Here is a 25,036-nt window from a genome sequence, read left to right on the forward strand (position 1 = left end):
TCTAGGGTTTGCTAACTTAATTAAATGAGGGCAAATTGGTAAAAATTGCATTAGAGGTTAAATAGGAAGTGATGAGCTTTGATTTGGAAACCCAAAACTTTTCCCACACCTTGCTGTACACACACTCCTAAGATTGGAAGGTGCGTACGTTCATAGTGGGGCCACCCCATCCTCTCATATGTCCCAACCACCCCATCCCCATTTCCTATTATTAATGCCTCCCCACAGCCATTCATAAAAAAAAAACGCCGCCTCACACCCATCTGGTATTACCCCCCCCCGCGTCCCTCCTTTCACCCCCTTAGAGCAGCTCCACCACCCCATACACCCCCCATTCCATTTGATTACCAAATCATCTTCACTATTTGTACAACAATCCCTTTTTATTCATCCTTCGGATTGATGATCTAAAAACCTATTCTTCACTTTCCATCCGTTGTTTGTCGGCTCCAAGAGAGATGGTTGCTAATTTGACTTTGTTGGTAGTGATTGTGTGTTGTCAGAGTATGGACCAATATTCAGGCCCATCTATGGACCAATATGGAGTCCAAGATTACTGGGCTGATGATGTATCTCCCTACGTCCAAGGCTGTTTGGAAACGTGCCGAGACTCTTTACTCGGGCGCCAACTACCTTGCTCAGATTTGTGATGTGTACTCGGAGCTTCTCTAGTTACAGAGTGCTTCTCTAGTTACAGAGTGCTGACATGTCCCTCTGTGAGCACTATTCTTAGTTCGTGACACTTTTTGTAAGCAGCTGGACATGTTTATGCCATTTAAAGTAGACCCTGCAGTACTAAGTGCCAGATCTAGTACTTGGACTCTTTGGGGCCCGAGTTCCTTCCGATTCGTCAGTAGATTGTTGGCTCAGGCGCTTTACCACCACTTGACGAGATTTTCTCTTGGGTACAGCGGTCCATGAGAGATGAGGTGCCGGTAGCACTACCCGCTGAGCGATCTGCTCTTGCTGTTCAGTCTGGCTTTGTTCGTGGTAGTCGCGGAGCTACGGTCGTGGGCGTCGTGGTGGTAGGTACTCAGGGGGAGGCCGTGGATCCCGATTATGTACTCACTGTGGTCTGGAGGGCCATTCTATTGATTTTTCTTATGATCTCCATCTCGAGTTACGACTCTCCTGCCGTTCCACTACCGATTGATCCTCCAGACATGTTAGTTGTTTTCATGGGCCGAGTATGAGGCTCTATTGCGCTCCCAGGACAAAGGGAAGCGGCCCACTACCATACTTGCAAAGGAAGGTAGCACCCCATCTTGTTTTCTTAGTAGTTCCAGCCCCTTGCTCATTGATTCTGGAGCCTCCAACCATATGACCGGTAACATTAGTTTGTCTACTTCTTTCCAGTCGTATTCTTCCCCTGCCAGTGTCAACTGTCAAGCGTCTTCTTGATCAGGGGGAGCTACGCTACTAGAGAACCTAGGAAGATACAAACGTCTAGTTGGGAAACTGATCTATCTTACAGTAACTCGTCCGGACATTTGATTTGCAGTAAGTTCATGAGCTCGCCACATCCGTCTCAATGGTCAGCAGTCACCCAGATTGTGAGATATCTGAAGAAAGCCCTAGAAAAGGATTGTTCTTCAGAAAGCATAATCACATGAGAGTCGATGGGTATACAAATGTAGACTGGGCAGAATCTCCTACAGACAGGGGGTCTACTACAGGGTACTGTACCTTTATTGAAGGTAACTTTGTTTTGTGGAAAAGTAAGAAGCGGGATGTAGTAGCCAGGTCAAGGGCAGATGTAGAGCACAGAGCCATGGCCCATATATGTGGCGAGTTGATTTGGCTGAGATCTTCTCTGTCAGAGATTGGGTTGCCTTCCTCATCACTAGCCTCACTCCATTATGATGACAACACAACCATTCATATCACTTGAAATCCAGTCTTTCATGAGAGGACGAATCACATAGAGATGGACTGTCATTTTATTCGTCAAATGATTCAAAAGGGGGAGATTTGCACAATTTTCACTGGATCAAATGATCAGATAGCTGAAATGTTTACTAAACCTCTAAGCAGAGCTAGGTTAAGTGATATGTGTATCAAGATGGGGTTGTATCATATACATTCCGGCCTTTTTTTTTTTTTTTTTTTGGGGGGGGGGGGGGGGTTGGAAGTAGTGTTGTAATTACATACCCATATGAATATTTCTGTCATTGTACTTATAACCCTAGTTACACACACACACACACACACACACTATATATATATATATATATATATATATATATATATATATATTATGAGTGGAAGACCTCTCTAATTCTGTCATCTCTTCTTGTCTATCTTTTCCTTCTTCTCTTTCTCTTTCTCTTTCTTACTTCATTCATTCATTGAGATATGGATGCTACGAACAAAAAGATTAAAAAACTTTCATCATTTGCATGTTTCCATGCATTTCCATATTTTACAAGATTTCCACCGAAACCGAAATGTTTCCATTTCCATGACGACCGAAATCGAAACCGAAATTTAAAACCTTGGTTGGGATCTTGATTTGTTTGAAGATTACGCATATCAACATCTCTCGTACTTTTTAAATAGTGACTTAATCTGTTGTGATCTTACTACTGTGCACTATACTCTTTTGATATTTATGTGGCACCTTGGTTCGTACCTCATTTTTCTTTCATCATCATAACCTTACTGCTTATGTTGATGTTGATGTTGATGCTGACTGGACAAGTTGTTCAACACTCTACCACAGTGTAGTGCATATTTCTTGGGGACTCACTAATATTCCTGAAATGTAAAAAGCATGATGTAGTGTACAAATCGTTTCTTGAGGGCAAGTATTGATCTATGACTGTTGCTTCTAGTCTGCTCTACTCTCTGATCAACACCCTTTTTTCAGATTGCCAATTCAGAATCATACTCTCTATGCCGATAATAAGATTCCAATTCAGATCGCCACCAATCCAGTCTTGCATGAGTGCACCAAACAGATTGCGATTGTCAGTCATTTAATTCATCAGATTCATTCCCATGGTCTGACTAACTTTTGTGTAGTCCATCTTAGTAACAGTTAGCAACGTTTTAGATTTCGGTTTCGGTTTTGATTTCGGTCACCAGGAAAACCGAACCATTTCCGTTCGGTTTGGAAATTTCGGTGGAAATACTATAAAATTACAAAAACATATGGAAACATGCAAATGATAAAATTTTATGTTGAATCTTCGGGAAATACTAGAATAAGTACACTTACACACTTGCAAACCATCACATAAGCAAGACAACCATCGATAATGGTTTAATAACATCGAACACTTAGTAACATGTGTTGTCACGTGTCTGATAATTCAACACATACCACAATTGACATGAATTCAAATAAATATTTATACATAATAGATATACTACATTAAAAAAAAAAACATAATAGATATACTACATTTCACATGCAATTCATATACAAATAATTATGTAAAATATATTGATATAATATACCACTAATGCACATACAATTTTGGTTTTGGTAGGCATTTCAATTTCAGTGTCGTTTCGGTAGGATGGAAACAAAAACATTTCAGTTGTTTCGTGTCAGTTTCAGTGGAAATTTAAAACTATGACAGTTAGCATATCACTTCACCAAAGGAACCACTTGCAGTCGAAATAATTTTCTGGCTGGAAAATTGATGCTATATCAATTTGAGGGGAGATAGTAGAAAGTAGTTGTTGTTAGCATTTATGCACGCTGTTATATATCATGGAGGGGAAAAAATCGTTTCATTCATTTCTATGTATAATTTTTATATAGTAGAAAGGAACTAATGTAGCTCAACATTTGGATCACAATATATTGAGTTGGGGTGGGTGGAAGCAACACTTCTCTTTACCATATTCTACATGGCTGATTTCTCTCTCCCTTCTCTTCCTTTTCGCCTCTTCTTATATTTTCCACATAGAAGAACCCAACTAGAGCTAGGATTAGAGCTGGGTAGATTCCTTTCACCTTCTTCATGAAATTTTTCTAAAGGATTCATTTAGCCGACCCCAACTAGTTTGGGACAAAGGCTTTGTAGTTGAGTTGAGTTGAGACAGTGCAAGGGCTTTATTTCTTACTGTCATAATGGCTTCACGTGCAAAAAATTCAAGAGTGACTCAAATTAGGCAAGACAACCATAGTTTTAAATTTCCACCAAAACTGCCATGAAACAGCCAAAGTATTTATGTTTCCATCCCCACCGAAACGCATACCGAAACCGAAACCCATAGCGAAACCAAAACAGTAAGTATATTAGTGGTTTACTATATCAGTATGTATTATATAATTATACTTATATGAATTCCATGTGAAAAGAAGTATATGTATTATGTATACGTATTTATATGCATAGATGTGAAATGTGGTATGTAATGAATTATCAGACATGTGTCACACATGTCACTGGTTTCTTTTTCTTTTTTTGCTTACGAGTGTTTTTTTTTTAAAAAAATTTAGTATGTATTTGTGCTTATTCTAGCGCTTGCCGAAGTTTCATCTTAAATATCCACCATTTGCATATGTTACTATACGTTTCCATAAATTTACAAGATTTCTGCCAAAATTTCCAACCGAAATTTAAAACCTTGAAGATAACACATGACTAGCTTATGCACTCATATTATTTGTAAAAACAATATCACTCATGTCACAATTGTGCCAGATAAAGAGTAGACTATACCCCCACCTTCCTAAATTTTCCATACTTAAGAGGTGAATGCTACAGTTTGAAAATACAAGAATCTTGCTTAGGAAGAATCAAGGAACCTCCAAACAGAAAAGAAAACAACCTCGACCAAGATGTAAAAGATCATCCTCTAGAAGGTGATCAATCAGATATGCTTCCTTTAAATGCATGTGGTTGAAACTTGCCACTATCAACTTGCTTCTCAGCAAATCAAATGTTAAAGCTTTGACAGCAGAATTGTAATGACCCGGTCCCACCAAGGGTCTATAAAGATACAAATCCTAATTAAATCTAGACTGTAGATCTTTCGATCAAAGATTAACGACAAGATCTTCAATTTTGAGTTTTCGAACCATAGGATATGTAAATTAGATGTTGGATCGATCCCTATACCGCATTAGATTAAACGATCTTAAAAATCAACGGTCATAATGTATTTTCGTCACTTTTAGTATAACCTATTTTTTGGGGCATCAAATCTTGTCCGTTCGACATGATTTTGATCCCGGTAGATGGGTATTTCGAATACCTTTCTAACGGACCCAAGATTTAGCGATTTGGATGTGATTTGAGTAAGTTATGAGCATTTTCTGTTAGGATTCGGCATAATTACGAGTTTTGTCTTATTAGGCAACTTTTAGGCTGCTTTATTTAAAAAAGATAAAATCTAAAAGTAACCTAATATAACATAAATATTAATAATATATTAGAATAAGCTAGAAAACCTAATATTGATATTTGCACCTTTCTTAAGTTAGAATTTGATTATAATTAGGAATCTAATAATTAGAATCCTTCTTGAAATAAAACTCTAGTCTAAGTTTATAAATAAACCCATCTAGGGTTATTTTTAATCACCTAAAAATTTAAGAAAAAGAAAAAAAAGAGGGGAGAAGAAAGAAGAAAGGAGAAAGGAAGAAGAAAAGTTACGATTGGTTTTTCGTATTCGAGTAAGTGCCCGAAAACCTATCTTTTGTACTTTTGAGTGTAAAATTAATGTGTTTTTGCTTTTAGTGTTTTTGGTTGTTCAAATTAGGATTTTAAATGTATTTCACATGAATCTTGATTTCTTTTAAATCAAGAAAAGAGTTTTTGATTTTCTTTTTAGGGTTTTTAATGTAGAAATCCTAAATTTGTTATGTGAAACTATTACTAAATCTATAAGGTGTTGGAGGGTTTGTTTATATATGTTTTAACCCACACGTGTGATTTAAATAAAGTTTTATCACATCTTTTTACATGCATATTTTTCTTAGTTTTTAGGGCATGAAAACTGCTGATTTTATAGAATTTTGTACCATAAAAGTGCTGATTTTTACAGTTTTACGACCCTAATTAGTAGTTGATTTTCACTATTTTATATCCCTAAATCGGTGATGATTTTGAGTATTTAAGCACATAAATAGGTGCTGATTTTTCAGTCTTTAGGGCATAATAAGTGAAGATTTCCATGGTTTTAAATGCATGATTAAGTACTGATTTTCGTTGTATTATTCTGTGATTAGTCACAGATTTTTATAGTTATTAGGGCTGATTTAGTTGCAGATTTTCAGAGTATTTTAATGAAAAAAAAAAAAATATATATATATATATACAATCCTTTTCCTCATATATATATATATATATATATATATATATATATATATATATATATTAGGATATGGAAAATATGATTTTTGGGACCACATAGAGAGTAGTTGAACAAATAAATGAAAATACATATCATAGGACAATAATAGGCATATGTTAAATAACTTTAACATAAGACCGAAAGAAGAAATTGACATCAAGCTAATTATTAAATTTGGGCCTCAGGATCCTCATCTTTAGATCAGTGTGTCAGGACTCCGTGCAATCACCTAGACTTCAATATCAAGGCAAGTGATGACTGACTTTTATAATATTAGTTACTATTATGATTTCTATGATTATATTTATGTTTCCTATGATTATTCACATTCTTTTTGCACCTATGTCATTGAATTAACTGATTATCCCCGTAGAATTTTCTGTGATAGGACTTTTTATTTTTAGGTCATAATCTATATACACGGTGTTTTTTTCATTATTAATATTACGCCTCGTGCTATAGTACGAGAAGGCCATAGAGCTACGTGTGGCGACTTACCGACAGGTTTGTGATGATTTCCATCGTGTATATACTTATGAGGTCATAGATATGACCCATATACCTCGTCGAGATGACATGATACTTCTCGTAGTTTACCTATCTCTCTTATATGATTCCATGATTTGCCGTCTTTAGTATATTCCCTTGACATTCTCATATGCGTATTGATATTCTTTATCATTAGCAATAAATCTTATAATTCTTATTGCTTTTCTTTATCACATGTGAATGCCATGAGAAACACCTTTATAATGCAAATTTTCATTCTTGTCACTTTTATTATCCAAGCCAGTCCACATGAGCTTGATGTTTGACTTAGATTATTTTCTAGACTTTGTAGGTGAGGAAAGTGAAGGAGCCTTTGCTGATGAACATGCCTATGTGGCACTTAGGATGGGAGAAAGCACTCATAGGATTTCTTTTGGGGTTGAGATAAATCATGTAATAGACATTCTGTTAATGTTATAGAATTGTTTAGTTGTTGTTTCCCTTTTTCGGGCAGTGATTCGGATTTTGGGATTTTGGAAAAAAAAATCATGTCTAAAAATTTGTCCCAAATCCAAGTCGTTACAAGATTCTTTTCAGTAAATGGATTTTCCATGAGAATAATTAACAAAAAAATTGATAAAGATATGCCTGCCTTCAATTTGTTAGCCCCCGCTAACAATCCAAGAATGGAAAGGAATAATAACTTCGTTTATATCAAGATTTAAAACTTAAGATGGCACACAATTAGAACTCAGGGTCAAATTATATGTGTAGTATATACATATATATACAATACCATATAATAAAATTAGGGCAGTGATAAATCAACCCCCATATATCTTAAATGGACCCCCGTATAGGGCAGTGCTTAGAGAGAGAGAGAGAGAGAGAGACATGGGCGTCGATTTAAGATATTAGGGGGTCGATTTATCACTGCCCATCTTATTGAGATAGTATTGACAAACTTGACACCCACATTGATGATTGGTCATTCTAACCCACATCTATATGTCCTTTTACACCATTTTGATCAAAAATATTTTGTATACATCTGAAAAAAGACAATGTTACTCCCCATTATTAGGGCCAGGACCTCTTACCAGAAATCGATACAACATGACTTTATGCACACATAGCAATGGTTTTAACACAGCAATTAAAATACACCCCAACAGTAGAATTTCAAACTTCTGAAATACAAATTTGAAACAATTCTAAAGCATGATATTATGTAAATTATATAGCATATTCAATAACATGTGGCTCATGCCAATTTCCATGGAAACTAGATCAATTTTCAAACTGCTTGAAATCAGGAAAATATTCTTGCTAAAAATTGCAAAATGAGAACAAGAATTATCATCTTACTTGAGCAGTAAGCGACTTGATCACTTCCTTCGCTGCTTTGCATTTTGCACCTTCTTCCCCTGCAATTGTGATTGCCTCCTTCAACTGTTTAGTTGTTCTTTCCAACTCAACTTCTTGAAGTTGGGATTTACGAGTGATATTTTCCACCTACAAAATAAGCTTCATTAGACAATGTAAAAACAAAAGCTATACACTTCTAATTGGAACCATCTGGTGTATTATGTCAGGTAAGGGAAGCGACAGTTCTGTTTGTTTTAGAAAGCAACTGCAGTTCCTTTACCTAATAAAGCTCAGTGACTCCAAACTTTCTTTCTGGAAATAAATAAATATTTATTTTAGGGTTGGATCTTATTTGATAATGCCATAGAAAGGAGAACCCCTCAAGAGGAACATAAGATTGAGAATTGCGCCAAAAGAGCACTTTATCATTCCCATATACATATCTAATGGAAGTCATCTTCGCAGAAAAATCTACACTATACACCATATCATTGAAATCTATCATTCTTGAAGAACAAGCATGAAAAAGCAACGAAACAGACACATGTCACACATCCAATGCAACAAAAGTAACAGTAGCATCCATCATAAGAGAAGAAACTCACAAAATGAATCATATCTTACACGTTGAAAGAAGAATATAAAATATGCATAGAGAACACATAAAACAAGTACAAATATTAGGAACTAATTAACCTTTGGAATGGATACATTCCAGATTGTTGAAGAGTGTTGTAGGGTAGTTTAGTCATTACTTGTATTGTGAGGAGTATTGTAGTCTTTGTACACATGTTGCCCTAGTTGGGGCTGTATATACATCGTATTCATGGGAAGACTCATTAGCGGACTCTCCATCCCTCCATTCCTCCTCTTCTTCCTCTCTAACCCTATCTCCATTTCTAGCACAGATAAACAACTTCCTACAACTACAAAATTAGTAGTAAAAGACATATTTTTTTAGCCAAGCATATGTATTTAATAATATGACCCAGCTTAGCATAAATGGACAAAGCTTCCAACTTTCATTCCATTTCGCATCTTGTAACGACCCATTTTCCGCATCAGGTCACTACGGGAATAAAAAGATGCAACGACCACTTTTCTTTGCGTTATAATCACATCATAACTAAAAACCACTTAAGATTTTTTATAAAGGCACCCTTTTTAGAAACCTTAAACCATATTGATAATGACACTTCTTTCTTTAAGTTAATTAAAATCAAAAGGACTCTTTCAAATAGGTATATGAGTTAGATTAGGAAACCCCTAATAAAAAAATAACCACAATTTTGGGGTTTTTATATAAAAAAACAAAAATTGTGGGTCCATTCCCACTTAACGCATGAAATAGAGAGAGAGTGCGATAGAGATCAAGAGTTAGAGAGAGAAAGATATCGATAGTTAGAGAGAAATCGAGAATTTTACAGAGGAATCGTGAGAGTTTGAGAGAGAGAGAGGGAGTTAGCGAAAAAAGAAAAAGAAAGAACAAAAAGAGAGAGAGAGAGAGAGAGAGAGAGAGAGATCATGAGTGAGAGAGAGAGAGACCAAGAACAAGAGAGAGACAGAGAGATCGAGAGATAGAGGGAAGAACAAGAAGAGAGAATGAAGGAGGGAAGTAGAGTCTCACCGATTTCGAACTTCCATTCGCAAGTGCGTGCCCAAAACTTATTTCTTCTTTGTAATCTTTTCAGACCGTAATTTCATTCACAACGATTTCAACATCCACTTAAAAAAATTTCACAAGATCATCTAAACCATGCTGATTCAATCTTACAAAGAAATTAAACCCTAAAATATATTTTACAAAACCCCAATACCCCAAATCTATTCGATTAAAATTTCAGCCGTGAAATCCCCAATCCGCAATCTTCTAGCACAAAAACATGCCTGGATTCAAACTTTCAATTCCAGATCCATTGAATCCACACCCGACCCATCTTGTTTCCAAATACTTCCATGCCCAAACTCTCTTTGAGAGAACCTGCAAAGCAGAGGAGAAGAGATTAAATGACTATAAAGATAGAAACACAAGTTATAGGGAAATATTATATTCGACCCTCTTTTATTTCCCTACGGTCACCCCTCCTAGTGTCTTTATGGCTACTCAATTGACTATGACAGGAGGTGGCTCGGGTTGGAAAGAAGGAGGCGTGACCTATTTATTGGGTTATTGCAATGGACCTTCACAGATAGAGAATTGAAGTACGATCAATTCATGTTCATGCAACCACCTCGGTTGAAATAAGTGGATAAGACAAAATCTGATATGAAGTGAGCCTATGTGGTTGCTGTTACAAGCAATCGTCGACCTGCAAATGGCATGGTAGGGTTGGTCCATAGCAAATCTTATATATATATATATATATATATATATATATATATATATATATATATATATATATATATATATATATAATAAAACCATAAAACAAATTGGGACTATTTATATTACACTACCCTGTTTTGATAATTATGCTAACTCAGCTTGTTTCCTTCTTTTTTTATTAAAATGAGCTTGTAAGAGCTTTTTGAGAATGGTAATATTTCTTTTGGCAACACCTGAAGGAATAAAAAAAATAAAAACAAAATAAGTTAGTGCAATTATCAAAATATGCTTGTTAATTGCACTAATTTATTTTGTTTTTATTTTTTTTATTTTTTCAAGTGTTGCCAAAGGAAATCTCATAGTGCAATTATCCAAATATGCTTGTGATGAGGAGGAAATCTCATTCGTCCGAAAAAACGGAAGAGGGGTAAAGAAAACGGGAACCATAAAACCATACTTTCAAAAGGATGAAAAGAAAGGGGAATTGGCAGTGCCCACACTGTCACTACCAAAATTTTGGTTGGCAGATTGAATGCAGAAGGTATTCGCAAGCTAAATTGAATCTGACCCCCTCCCTTAATACATCTCGGGGAAGGGGGGCAAAACCCTTTGGGGGTTCCAAGCATGATCAAGGAGTTTAGTTCTGCGTTCCCTATCAATACCTCAACTTCAGATGGTGTGGTGAATGCCGGTGGTGTCATCGGGCCAGAATCCACTCAAAATGGGTTCCTCGTGCTAGATCACCCCCCAGGGTAGAATGTAATGATGACGGTGATCCTTGGCCTGATTCAGGCAGAATTTACCGTCATGAAGGTTCAAGGAGCTCATCTTTATCTATCTCGGATAGGGAAGTGGATATGCGAATGGGTTCCCTAAGAGCATGCCTGATAGGGAAAAAGAAGAATCATATTGAGACCCTGCAGGATCTTTTGAAATGGGCACAAGTGTCATGGGAAATCACATCTTTAGATTGTCCTTCTATGTAGGCGAAAGATGAAGTTCCTTTTATATTTGAATCAGAGTCATAAGCACTTTAGATCCTTGATAAGGGATGGAAGCCTTGGATAATCATTTGCTTTCCCTCTCACCATGGAAAAAGGAATTTATTCAAGGCGAGGCTGCCCATTGGGTTCATTTTTATGGCATTCCTTTGCATGTTTGGGTTGTTTCAACAGTGGAGGCATTATGAGGCTTTTTGGTAAGGTTTTAGAAACCAAGATGGAAGGCATCCACCAGAACTGTACCTCGGCTAAAATTCTAGCTCCCCCCTGGCATTTCTTTAGTCCCTGCATTAAGCTCAAAGTTTTAGACCACACCTTTACCATTGGAGTTGGCGTTGCGAAGGAAAACCCTGATCAACCAGGATCGGATTTTCTCTTGTCGGAGGACCAATCACCAGATAGAGCGGGGTGTTTGTCTGGGGAGCCGTTGGGCCACGTACGGAATTCAAATTTCAAATCTACCCAACCAAACCTTCAGCTTGGGTCACCAAAGAAAGTCCCTTTGGCTAGTCTTGAGATCGGTGAGGTGGGACCCCAAGAGAGGAATCCAAGTCACCCAGGTCTACCGTTGGTAAGTTCCAAGATACCTAAGCTAAACACCCTGCCGGCCCTAGGCGGAAAAGTGCTTCATTGAATGTACATATCCCGAATACCAAGACAGTTGGGCTACATCCTAGAGCCAGGCAGAGCCTTGGCTGTCGAGCCCCTAGCGCTTTTAATGATGTTTCAAACCCTCTGGCCAGGAGGCGAAGACCACAAGGAAAATTCTTTATGAATATTTTAGAGAATATCTTGGATTCAAAATCAGGATCAAGGAAGGTAAACTGCAGACTCTTGAGGTTCCTAAAATTCTTCTGCAAATCTGGTAGGGTGGGTCCCACCTGTACCTAGCTTTGAATCTTTGGTTACCGGGCGGTTGTACGTTTTGGCTTATTGGGTATGAGGGGGTTTTTAGTATTTAAAGCGTTTGTGGGAAGCTGGACTGTCATCTTGGGTTTCTTCAGCTTCCTCTGGTCTAGCGCTGCCTTCTAGGAGCGAGTATTTCAAGGCCTGGGTCTGGTGTTAAAAGGTCCCCCTCTTCATCTTGAGAAAGCTCTCAAGCCTAAGACAGAATTTTAAAAGGTCCCCTTCTTCATCTTGAGGAATGGCTTCTCCAGACGTCCCAGGAGAATCACCTCCCTTGCCCTGGAAGACAGCTTTTTGGGTTCGTAATAAGGGTTGTGGGAGGCAAAACTGGGATGTGTCCAAGGCGGAAGGTATCTGGCTGCTGGAAGTGAGCCGCTCGTACAGAAGGATTCTGGGATTCGTAGACAAGGTTCCGGGGGTTTTTTCTTTTATCTGCCAGAGTCCCTGACCCAGTATAGTATGGAGAGAGTTATCCCGTCTTTTACGACTTGTCTAAAAGCACAAACTAAATGACTATCTAAATGGTGATGACAAGTTTGTTTTGATGAATGTCTTGCCTCCTCCCTGTCTCTAATCATGAGGAGAGTGGGTCCTCAAGAAATAAAAGGCATTAGATGAAGAACTCGAAAGGAACTGCAACTTTCTACCAGGATGGAAGCGGATGGAAGTGTAGACCTCACAGTGGTGATTGTCCCTAAGTAGCTTTTTGGTTGTTCTGGCCTAGGAGTATAATCCTAGCCAGCCTTAATTGATTCTATGTAATGCTAGCTGGGACCCCTGGTCCCCAATGTAATTTTCATAGTATCAATGAAATTGTCATTTTTCAAAAACAAAAAATGCTTGTGATGATATCATCCATAAAGTTTACCTAATTAATACAAAACTTACCCAATTAACATGTTAACACAACCTTATACAAATAACACGTGGTTGTGATTAATATCCTTTCCTCCAACAACAAAAACACACTCAAACTTTTTAAAACCCGAAAATCTCCATCGCCATGATAAGACGGAATTTAACAAATTAACTTAATGACGACATAAGGTTAGTTGAAAGAAAATTTTGACACTATTGATATGTAATTAGCATAGGATATCTTTCTGATTCAGTCGTGTAGAGATTTTCTTGCCCCGTCCTTACAGTCACGAATGGACTCAAGGCAAGTGATAATTGGCTCTTTAAAAGAATTTTAGTGGGTTGATATTATAATTCAGTAATATGCATTCGTCCGTTGTACATGTTTAGTTTCCAAAAGTGAAATTTGAGACCGATGTGTGATGATTCTTGATCATATGTATATATTTGTGTCTTCCAATATTACTTCGTAATACTAAGGCCTATATATATGTATACATAGTATATATATATATATATATATATATATATATAGTAAACTTTCCACATGCGACGGTGTGTGAGAACAAAATAATTATATATAACATTGTATATACATATGATGAATTTTCTTTGAGATAGTCATGTGAACCTTTGAATTCGCAACTTATTTGGTATGTTATACTTAATTCATGTGATATCCTTCTTGTTAGTTATATCACTTTGCCATGTTCTACATAATATCCTTCCTTCTCTTATTCTACATCTTGTGGATATCATGCATGTTCTTTAGAGATTCTTACATTCACGTTCATGCTTTGATTATCTATTTGCTTCGTGCATGGACCGTGTTACAATACAATCTCAATAAATTGCTAATTATTTTATGAGTCTATTGCATGATCTTGTTCAGTTTTCTGACTCCACTGTTTCTCCTAGGTAACGTAGAAGAGAAAGAAGATGGTACATTTGCAAATGAACAACTTTGAACCACAGTAGAACGGGGATTGAGCAAATAGGTTTTGGAAATGACAATGTCGTCATTCTACGAGTTGAAATCTTAGTTTGAGTTATTTGAGTTCAGTTAGACATTTAGTTATGGATTTAGACATTTTATTTAGCGTGGTTGAACAGATGTAATAGACCTTCAAAATTTTATAGAATAAAATTGCTCATATTCATAGTTGTAAATTCCGTTTCGGTCGCCATTTCATTTTGGCCACCGAAACGGAATTTCGGTGGGATTTCGGTCATTTCGGTGCATTTCGGTCGAAACTTTTCGTTCACACAAAAAATATATTAAAAAATATGAGAAAAATCCAAAAAAATAAAAAATCAATAGAAAAATATGAAAAACTAATAAATAGTCCAAAATATGTGTCCCAAAAGACATTCATTACTTAAACACATAAAGTCTTGCACAAGTGCAACTGATAGTCTGATACATAGAAAAACATTAAAAAAAAAGATACATGAAAATGAAACATAGACAATAGCTAGTAGCAACAAGTCTCAGTCATCATAACCCGGATGATCATACTCAATGTCTTCTTCGTCGTCGTCGTCGTCGCCGCCGCCGTCATCACCACCTGAACCACCAGTATGGACATCTTCTTCAAGAGGCATGAGAAAGTCGTCGTTGTCGTCCCCGGCCCCAACCATAACAGTAGGTGCTTCAAGATTTTCCCACCCAATGTCTTCCGGCGTGAATATGACATCTTCTTCTTCTGCAACCCAATCCATCATGACATCCAGATGGTCTATGCTCAAAGGGTCACTAGTGGTAGATGATTTCCTCAACAAGTCCCTGAAAAGGAAAACATTAAGTTTAATCAATGTCAAAGGTTAAACTTAAAAGCTTAAAGTGATGAGGTGAGAGTTGAAAACATTATATTACGTTGTATACCTTTCTCGAAACTTAAGATTGTAATGGACAAACACCAAGTCATCTAATCTCTGGTGCTCCAACCTATTTCTCTTTGCAGAGTGAATGTGTTCGAAGGTGCTCCAATTCCTTTCACACCCAGTCGCACTGCAGGTCTGACTGAGAATTCTGATCGCAAATGTCTGTAATTCTTCCACGTCACCTCCGAATTGATTCCACCATGCAACTGTAAAGTAACAAATAGTAAATCATTATTTGTTGAGAAACTGAAAGTTAAAATGAATTATACTTAATTAAACAAAAAACTCAAATATACCTGGTCCCAACTTCGTTCGGTTGCGGATTGCAAGCTTCATTCCAAACATACCCTTAGCCTCTCGATAATCCTCAATCTGATTGGTGATGAGGTCTTGTGTACCTTCATCAGGTACCAGTCGAGTGATGCATGCCAACAAGCCTCTGGTTACTTCACTGTGCCTAGAGAAGGTAGGAGTGAAAAAGAGAGCAGGGTTAAGAAAATATCCTGCTGCATGGAGGGAACTGTGGAGTTGCCTATCCCATCTTTGGTCGATGATCCTCCAGATGGGATTGTAATCTGATTTTCTCTTCAACCTCTCCTTGATGTTCTCTTTGGCCTTATCCATAGCCTCATATAGGTAACCCATCGCCGGTTTGTCCTGCCGATCTACCAAGCGCAGCACTCTCACTAAAGGCTCGCTGATGTTTAGAATGTACTTGCATTGGTCCCAAAAGATTTATCCAACACAGTACTAACTACCCCTTCACTCAGTGAGTGTTGGACAAACCTACTAGTACTATACTCATCAGACACAAACATCTGCTGAAGTGCTTTCCGATTCAACACCAGACTTTGTATGCTAATGAAATTTGTAGCAAATCTGGTTGCAGCAGGGCGGCACAACTCCTTCCCTCCTGTGAACTTCTTCCTCATCAAATTCAAGAGGCTTCCATGGTTGTAGATGAACTTTGTAATCGTTCGAGCCCTCTCAATTGTGGTTGCTATGTGAGGAAATACAGTCGGTTTGCACAGATGCTCCGAGATGAGATCTAAGCAATGAGCTGCGCACGGAGTCCAGAAGAATGTACCAAACGCGGCTTCTAGTCTTTTCCCAGCAGCTTTGTAACTTGGCTCACTGTCAGTTACAAATTGCACCACATATTCCGAATTCACCTCTCCGACAATCTTTGCAAAGATATTGTATAATTCATCGGCATTCTTCACTATGCCAGATGCATCAACGGATTTGAGGAATATGACTCCTTTAGGGCAGTACACCAAAAAGTTGATTAGGGAACGTTGTTTGGTGTCTGTCCATCCATCTGCCATAATGCTACAACCAGTGTATCTCCACGACATCTTAATTTCCTCCAAGTAGTTGTTTACCTCATCCACTGTATTCTTCAAAATGGGACCCCTTAAAGCATGATAAGTAGGTGCCTTATAACCCGAACCCACGGCATTCACAGCGTCAAACATAGGTTGCCAGAAAGGTGAATTGGCAACGTTGAAAGGGAGATTGGCATCGTAGCAAAGCATGCCAACCGCCATGTCTGCTCTATCCATTGTTTCTTTAGTAGCCAAAGCACTTTTAATGCTTGGCTGGGCTCCAGGGGTTGTTCGTGCTGCAAAGAAATTCCTGATCCCTCCTGTGATTCCCTTCTTCTTCCTTTTTGTACCACTCGGTTCTACAAGAACTTCCTTACCTCTTCGTTGAGGGACTTGAAGCAATTGTGTGCCAAGGTCTTCTTCATCCTGCTCTTCTTCTTCGTCTGGTGTGCCATAAAAACCTCCAACCTCTGCTCTGGATATGCTCATCCTAGCCCTTTCTTTTCTCTTTGCATCTAAAAGGTGCTTCATTCGATATTTTACATCTTCAGTCACTTTTTTGCATGATGCTACTTCACCAGGAACAGCCGCTAAATGTTCTTTCAAGCGGGTTATACCTCCACCCGATATGACTTTGCCACAGAATATGCAAGTTATTTTATTTCTTTGACCCGGAACCAATGTACCGTAAGACCATGCCGGGTCATCCGATCTAGCGGGTGCCGAACCAATAGAGGATGCTCCTGCAGAAGGTCCCGAACCCGACCCATTCATTCTGAAATGAAGTAGAAGAAGGGGAAAAATGAATTCGAAGAAAGAAAATTGAAACAAATTACAAAAAAATGAAGTAGAAGGGGACAAATGAAGTAAAAAAAAAAAGAAAGGAAATGGAAAGAAATAAAGAGAACCTTGGGGTTGAACTTGAGTTGAAGAGAAGAAGAAAAAATTAGCCTTCACTCACTTGAAATAAGCCTTTGGAAATAGTTCTTGACTTCTTGTAGTGGTAAGTTGAATGTATGCCTTCCCTTTGCTCCAAAATAGAGTTGGATTGAGTTGAAGAAGAGGGTAGACTTGTAGGAAATTTAGTAGAATAGATAGTGTAAGTGAAAGTAGAGAAGAGAAGGAGAATCACTTATGTGAAGGTGGAGGAAAAGAAGGTAGGGAAAATGCTATTTATAGAGTTTTTTATTGATTGTGCATTTAAAAATGACTAAAATACCCTTCCCAACAGCTATAAACGGTCACATTTTGAGGTTAAAATGGTCAAAAACCAAAAAGAGCCGTTGCAGGGGCATTGTCGTAAATTCTGCAAGTCAAACTAGCCGTTATGGACGATTTCGGCCGGAATTCCGGATTTCGTCCATTCCGGATTTCGGAAAATTTCGTCCGGAATGGACGAAATGGAACGAAATTTCGTCCGAAACGAAATTTTGTCAATTTCATTCCGGAATTTGAACGAAACCGGTTCGTTTCGTCCATTCCGGACGAAACGAAACGGTATTTACAACTATGCTCATATTAGTTCTTTATTAGAATGTCTCTCATGTATTATAATTTAAAAATATTCCTTATGTTTTTACTTTTTTTTTCCCGTAGCAACCCGATGCGGAAATTAGGTCGTTATAGTTGTGGTATCAAAGCCCAGGTTTAGTCAGTGAGGGGCATGGAGCACGAGTCTTGGGTACGTCTTAGGAATGGGGTAGTTGGACAAGAACAATAAAAGTCATGCATCTCCCTTAAACACGCAAACATACCCTTAGAGGAAAACACACATCCACGTAGATTTTTGGGATAAAAGTAAATAAAATTGATCAACCCACCTCTTAGATTACTAAGTAGTTAAAATAATTATTCTTTTACATATGCAACTAATACTCTATTTGTTCGTTTTGCAGATGCATCACTATCAGAGGAGAGGAGCTAGAGGCAATGCCCAAGAGGGAGAGGACCCTTTGGACATGATTGCAGAGCTTTTGAGAGGGCAAGCTCAGTCACAGGCAGCAAATCAGACCGCACTTTAGAATATAGCAGCGTCACTTGCAGCTCGTCAGGAGCCAAGGGCTACAGCTGACCCTTCACAGCTACGCAAACGGTTCAGAGATTATCACCCTCCGAAGTTCACGGGGGTAGGCGATCCTATGCTGACAGATCATTGAATTGTAAAGGTAGAACGCATCTTTGTGGTAATGGAACGTAGTAACGCTCAGAAAATACGCCTTGACACCTGCTTGTTGAAGGATCAGGCTGGGATTTGGTGGAGAAATGTTGAGCGGAATTACCCAGAAGCCAGGGATGAGACATGGGCGTAGTTCAAGACAAGATTTAATATTCAGTATTTTTCAAACCATGTCAAGAGGAACCTAGCATTGCAGTTTGCATCATTGAAATAGGGGACTATGATGGTGGTTCAGAATGGAGTCGGATTCAAGGAGCTGTTGAAGTATGCACCTAGCTATGCGCATTCAGATGAGGACAAGGTCAGCAAGTTTATTGATGGTTTTCGCCCTTCCCTTATGGCAAACGTCATCAAATTTTATTTTATTTTTGCCCATAAAAAGAACGTCATCAATTTTTGCCCATAAAAAGAACATTCCATTACCACAAAGATATGTTCATGGTTTTAAGTTTCGACCGAAATCCTAAATTTCAGACCAAAATTTCAGGTTTCGGTTGGGACCGACACCGAAACGTCACTTAAACGAAATGGTATTTTATTTCGCCTGAAAATTTGAAATTATGGTCGAAATTTCGTTTTTTCTGAAATTTCTAATTTCAAAATTTCACCTAAAAAACAGTTTTTTAATTAATCGACCGAAATTTGGTATCAAATAAAATATTTTTTTTATTGTTTCGCCGAATTTCCGCCGAAATTTCAAAATTTCGGTTGAAATTTCGATTTTGGTGGGGTCCGAAACCGGTACCGAAATCGAAATTTAAAACCACGAATATGTTCTACCTCTACAATCTATGATCTGCCAGCATAGGATCGCCTACTACCATGAACTCTGGAGAGTGATAATCTCTGAACTGTATGTGTAGCTGTGAAGGGTCAGCTGCAGCCCTTGGCTCCTTATGAGTAGCATGTGACGCTGCTATGATCTGAAGTGAGGTTTAATTTGCTGCCTGTGTTTGAGCTTGCCTCTTAAAAGCTCTACAATCATGTGCAAAGGGTCCTCTCCCTCTTGGGTATTGCCTCTACCTCCTCTCCTCTGATAGTGCCGCATCTGCAAAACGAGCAAATAGAGTATTAATTGCATATGTAAAAGAATAATTATTTTAACTACTTAGAAATCCAACAGGTGGGTGGTCAATTTTATTTACTTTTATCCATGGTTTTAAATTTCGGTGGGGACCAAAATCGAAATTTCCTGAAATTCCAAATTTCGGCCGAAATCTCAGAATTTCTTTGGAATTTCCGTCCGAAATTTCAAGAAAATGCAATTTTTAAAATAAAAAAAAAATGTTACCAAATTGCGGTCCGAAATTTAGGAAATTCGGTTTGAAATTTCGAACCGAAGTACCAAATTTTGGCCCAAAATTTTGAATTTCGGTGGGGTCCGAAATTAGTACCGAAACCGAAATTTAAAACCTTGATTTTATCCCAAAAATCTACGCGGATGTGTGTTTTCCTTTAAAGGGTATGTTTGAGTGTTTAAGGGAGGTGCATGGCTTGTATTTAAGTTCTTGTCCAACTACCACATTGCTAAGACGTACCCAAGACTCGTGCACCAGGTCCATCACTGACTAAACCTGGGCTTTGATACCACAACTGGAACGACCTACTTTCCGTATCGGGTCGCTACGGGAAAAAAATAAGAACACAAGGAATTTTTTTTTAAATTATGATACATGAGAGACATTCAAATAAAGAACTAACATGAGCAATCTTATTTTATAAAATTTTAAAGGCCTATTATATCTTGTTCAATCATCCTAAATAAAATATCTAAATCTATAACTAAATGTCTAACTAAACTCAAATAACTCAAACTAAGATTTCAACACGTGGGATGACGACATTGTCATTGTCAAAACATGTCTGCTCAATCCCCGTCCTACTGTAGTTCAAAGGTGTTCATTTCCAAAGGCACCGTCTTCTACCTCTTCTACGTTTCCTGAGAGGCAACGGAGTCAGAAAACTAAAAACGATCTTGTAATAAACTCATAAAATAATTAGCAGCTTACTAAGATTGTGTTGTAACATGGTCCGTGCACGAAACAAATAGATAATCGAAGTATGAAAGTGAATGTAAGAATCGTTAATGACTGTACATGATATCCACAAGACGTAGAAATAAGAGAAGAGAGTATATCATGTAGAACATGGCAAAGTGATATAATTAACAAGGCAAATATCACATGAATGAAGTATAACATAGCAAATGAGTTGTGAATCCAAAGGTCTAATCACATGACTATCTCAAAGAAAATTCATCATATATATGTACAATGTAATATTTAATTATTTTGTTCTCACACATTGATGCAGATATTAGGATTTATTTTCGTATTATTTAGTTTCTAGTATTTTTATTTTCATGTTATTAGTTTCTAGGATTTTATCCATGTTATTTAGAATTAAGAAGTTTAGTCTTTTAGGGAATTCTTATTTTAGAAGGTTTCTATTTCTTAGGTTGCTTATTTGCCTATATATAGGCCTCTTTACAACTTATTTTGTACCTTTGATTGATATTGAATAAAGATTCTTCTCCCTCTAATTTTGGTTTTCTTCTTCCCCCTTCTGATTTCTTCTCCTCTCCCTAAATTTGTCTATTCTTCTCCTCTTCTTCTACTTCTCCCTAAATTCGTCTCTTCTTCAGGTTATTTTCGTCTCCTCTTCCCCTATTCTTCTATTTCTCTCCCCTTTCGTCTATTTCTCGCCCCTTTCCTCAATTTCTCTTCACGGTGCTGTATCAATTTGCTATCAGAGCAAAAGATACAAGATTTTCTTCAAAGATTTGAAGAAACAAAATCCAAACAACTTTTGTGCCGCGCGACAGATATCTACCCCAATCCCAAATTGCCGATACGAGATACGAGGTGACGACCATTGATCTTGAAAAAAAAGAAGAAAAAAAAGAAGGGGTTAGCACCATACGAGCACTCAACAACCTCCACCCACCACCAATCGCCACGGTTACAGACCATCCGAACCTTCCTAACTCAACCACCATATATACCTCTTTGAATATCAGCCACCCAAAACCACCCTTTTGTTCTATTTTTCAACCCTTGAAGCCACTTGAAATCCTCCTTCCTTCACCCTTAAATCTCAACCCTTATTTTTACCCCAAAACTAGTAGCAGACCCACCCTCATCCAAACCATCTTCCAGTCCCAACATCACCATTGATCGGCTTCTGAAGCCTCCATTAAACAGTAGCCGTCCTCATTCTGCCATTTTTCCGGTAAGAAGCCTACCAGAAGAAGCCCGACCCAAGTTGCAAAGTTCCTATTTTTGCTGTCGTGGGGAGGAGGGAAAGTCCAAAGTTTCCTTTGCTTTGAGACTCAAGAAAGTTGCCTCTGCGAAAGGAACACATTGTTGTTGCTGTATTGAAAGCAACTACGCTTAGAAATTAGAATTTGTGGTCAGTAACTTGCACAGCAAGTTTCATAAAGTTTCATAAAGTGACAAAAGACAAAGACAAGGTAAGCGTACACCTTTCATATTAAGTTGGTAGCATATTCAACCCCCTTATTTACTTGGACACCCCTACTTCCCCTTTTCCATTTAGCAAAGACTAATTACCCCCCCCCCCCCCCCCTTCCTCTTTACCTCAGGCACGCCCTCTTCCAAATAAATAAACAAATAAAATAGAAAAATAATCAGAAAAAAAGAAAGAAAGAGAAATTCCATCTCTCTCCTCTCTCCAGACTTTCTCTCTCATCTCTTTGGTTTTTCTCTCTCTTCCATTGAGCCATTTCAGCTCAAAATTGGCCCTCGACCTCAACACGAAAGTTGTTCGTGACAACTTTTAGAGCGCGCATCCAGCCTATTTTCGGCAGCAGACAGTGAATTTCAGCACAATTTCAGGAGCAATCTCAGCCGTCGCTTACGTGCCATCATCCGATCAACACCTTTCACTCATCCGATTTAAGACCCGAGACAGGCGTTGTGTTCCTTTCGACATGCCAAACAGATCAGACATTTGATTTCAGTTTTCGCCACAGATCCCTATGGCTCCGCCAGCTGCTCCATATTGCGATAGATATGATCCTCAATATTCTTCTGCACCACAGGTTCCATATTTCTATGGTTATAATAACTGCACCTATGCCTATGAAGATGTCGAGGATGCATGTTTAAACTAGATCCAAGCACTTAATGCATACCATAAGTACTGTGGTTATGATCATCAAATAACAATTCGCAAAGTCACGGATACTGTGTGCAGCGAAGCCAAGTCGAAATGGAATTTCTTCATTAACGAGCGTCGTGAGTTTTGTAAGCCTCCATTTGTCGATGGGAGGATGTTCGTTATGAGTTTACATACCACTATCAAAATCGACAGAGATTGAAACATGAGCGAGCAGTGTATGACCAAAGATTGATGCGTGAAGAAGCCGCTCGACGAGAAGAAGCAGCTCGACGTTAACGACAAGCCGCAGCACGTCGTGCACGAGACGCTGAAATTGTAGCCGAAAACCGATATTTCAAGCGTCGCATGCGCGAGTCATATTTGCAGTCGCTTCACTACTTCATTCGTCACACCTAACGTTGCTGATATTCTTACGGAGCCCGATGCTAGTATTGATGAGATCATCGAATATCGGTTTTCGGCTACAATTTCAGCATCTTGTACACGACGTGCTGCGGCTTGTCGTTCACATCGAGCTGCTTCTTCTCGTCAAGCGGCTTCTTCACGCATCAATCTTTGGTCATACGCTGCTCGCTCATGTTGAATCTCTGTCGATTTTGATAGTGGTATGTAAACTCATAACGAACATCGATTCAGAGCCAAAGACTTCGTTGATTTCTGAGGTCGACATCATTGAGCACAACGATTCCGGGATTTCTGCCGCACCAATTGCCGAGCATCCAGCGAGCCAGCTTCATTCTTCTGAGGCAGATATTGTGGCAGATCCACGTGAGGCTGATCCATTACCTGAGTCCGAGCCGAGTGACCAGATCGTTGAGGCATTACCAGAGCATGCACAGCACGAGCTAATCATTGAGGATGCCGATTCCACATCATTACATGTGCACGCTGATAGCATTGCTTCCCCAGTAGATGCCCCGATCAAGATGATTATGGAGGTCGCGCCCGCCGATTTCAGTGCACAAGATGACCATCTTGATGCTGATCGTGGATTGATACGGCCCATTGCTGTTTTGCCGATCCCGGAGGAGTACGTTGCGATCTTCCCAGCTTGTTTACTTCTCCAGCGCAGATTTTGTTCGCATGAGTCTACATGGGCACTTTCTTCCCTCTTCTTCCGCCGACCTTGCAGATGCTTCTCCCGATTGTCTCGAGCGTTAAACATCATTGCTTCCGCCGGATTACGCGTTCTACTACTTCAGTGGATTGTTTACATCTTTGACCCAGATGGACTAAAACTCGAGGGCGAGTTCTTTTTCAAGCGGGGGAGCAGGATGCAGATATTAGGATTTATTTTCGTATTATTTAGTTTCTAGTATTTTTATTTCCATGTTATTAGTTTCTAAGATTTTATCCATGTTATTTAGAATTAAGAATTTTAGTCATTTAGGGAACTCTTATTTTAGAAGGTTTCTATTTCTTAGGTTGCTTATTTGCCTATATATAGGCCTCTTTACAACTTATTTTGTAAATTTAATTGATATTGAATAAAGATTCTTCTCCCTCTAATTCTGGTTTTCTTCTTCCCTCTTCTGATTTATTCTCCTCTCCCTAAATTCATCTATTCTTCTCTTCTCCTTCTACTTCTCCCTAAATTTGTCTCTTCTTCAGGTTATTTTCATCTCTTCTTCCCCTATTCTTCCATTTCTCTCCCCTTTCATCTATTTCTCTCCCCTTTCCTCAGTTTCTCTTCACGGTGATGCATCACACATTGTCGCATGTGGAAAGTTTACAATATATATATATATATATATATATATATATATATATACTATTTATAGATATATATATATATATATGCATTAGAATTACGAAGTAATACTGTAAGACACAGATATATATACATATGATAAAGAATCATCACACATCGGTCTCAAACTTTACTTTTGGAAACTAAACATGTACAACGAACGAATGCATGTTACTGAATTATAATATCAACCCCCTAAAATGCTTTTATAGAATGAACCAACTAAACATGTACAACGAACAAATGAATGTTACTGAATTATAATATCAACCCACTAAAATGATTTTATAGAATGATCCAACTATCACTTGCCTTAAGTCCCTTTGTGACTGGAAGGACAAGACGAGAAAGTCTCTATGACTGAATCAGGAAAACACCCTGTACAAATTACATATCAATAGTGTCAAAAATTTCTTTCAAATAGCCTTGTGTCGTCATTAAGTTAATTTGTTAAATTCCGTCTTATCATGGCGATGGAGATTTTCGGGCTTT

At 38.2% G+C, this 25,036-nt stretch overlaps 2 protein-coding genes across 5 annotated transcripts in view; both read right to left on the minus strand.

Annotated features, from left to right (window-relative positions):
• The window catches only part of LOC143852870 (PH, RCC1 and FYVE domains-containing protein 1-like), a 66,222-nt gene that overhangs the window by 6,582 nt on the left and 34,604 nt on the right, over nt 1-25,036 (minus strand). For all 4 annotated transcript variants that reach the window (XM_077362507.1, XM_077362505.1, XM_077362506.1 and 1 more), the window contains one exon: nt 8,173-8,319. In XM_077362507.1, coding sequence (XP_077218622.1) covers nt 8,173-8,319 — 147 coding nt within the window. The remainder of the gene's footprint in view (nt 1-8,172; nt 8,320-25,036) is intronic.
• On the minus strand, nt 10,066-17,333 carry LOC143853151 (uncharacterized). The gene is made up of 5 exons (XM_077362886.1): nt 15,444-17,333; nt 15,149-15,353; nt 14,832-15,049; nt 12,675-12,849; nt 10,066-10,153 (listed from the first exon to the last, which is right to left on the minus strand). Exons 1-5 carry the CDS (start codon nt 15,790-15,792, stop codon nt 10,066-10,068), a joined length of 1,035 nt encoding a protein of 344 aa, XP_077219001.1. The 5' UTR covers nt 15,793-17,333.

The sequence above is a fragment of the Tasmannia lanceolata genome, unplaced genomic scaffold, assembly GCF_043159265.1.
Source record: "Tasmannia lanceolata isolate RefF3 unplaced genomic scaffold, GAP_Taslan_0.1 ptg000019l, whole genome shotgun sequence".
In the NCBI taxonomy this organism is placed as follows: domain Eukaryota; kingdom Viridiplantae; phylum Streptophyta; class Magnoliopsida; order Canellales; family Winteraceae; genus Tasmannia; species Tasmannia lanceolata.

Bases quoted from the DNA above. Each gene is read 5' to 3' on its own strand.
- LOC143853151 (XM_077362886.1), bottom strand. From the start codon at position 15,792: ATGGGTTACCTATATGAGGCTATGGATAAGGCCAAAGAGAACATCAAG. The intron at 15,050-15,148 runs GTATACAACGTA...TTTCCTTTTCAG, and splicing joins AATCTTAAGTTTCGAGAAAG to GGACTTGTTGAGGAAATCAT. The intron at 10,154-12,674 runs GTGATTCTCCTG...TCTGCTTTGCAG, and splicing joins TGTCTTCCAGGGCAAGGGAG to GTTCTCTCAAAGAGAGTTTG.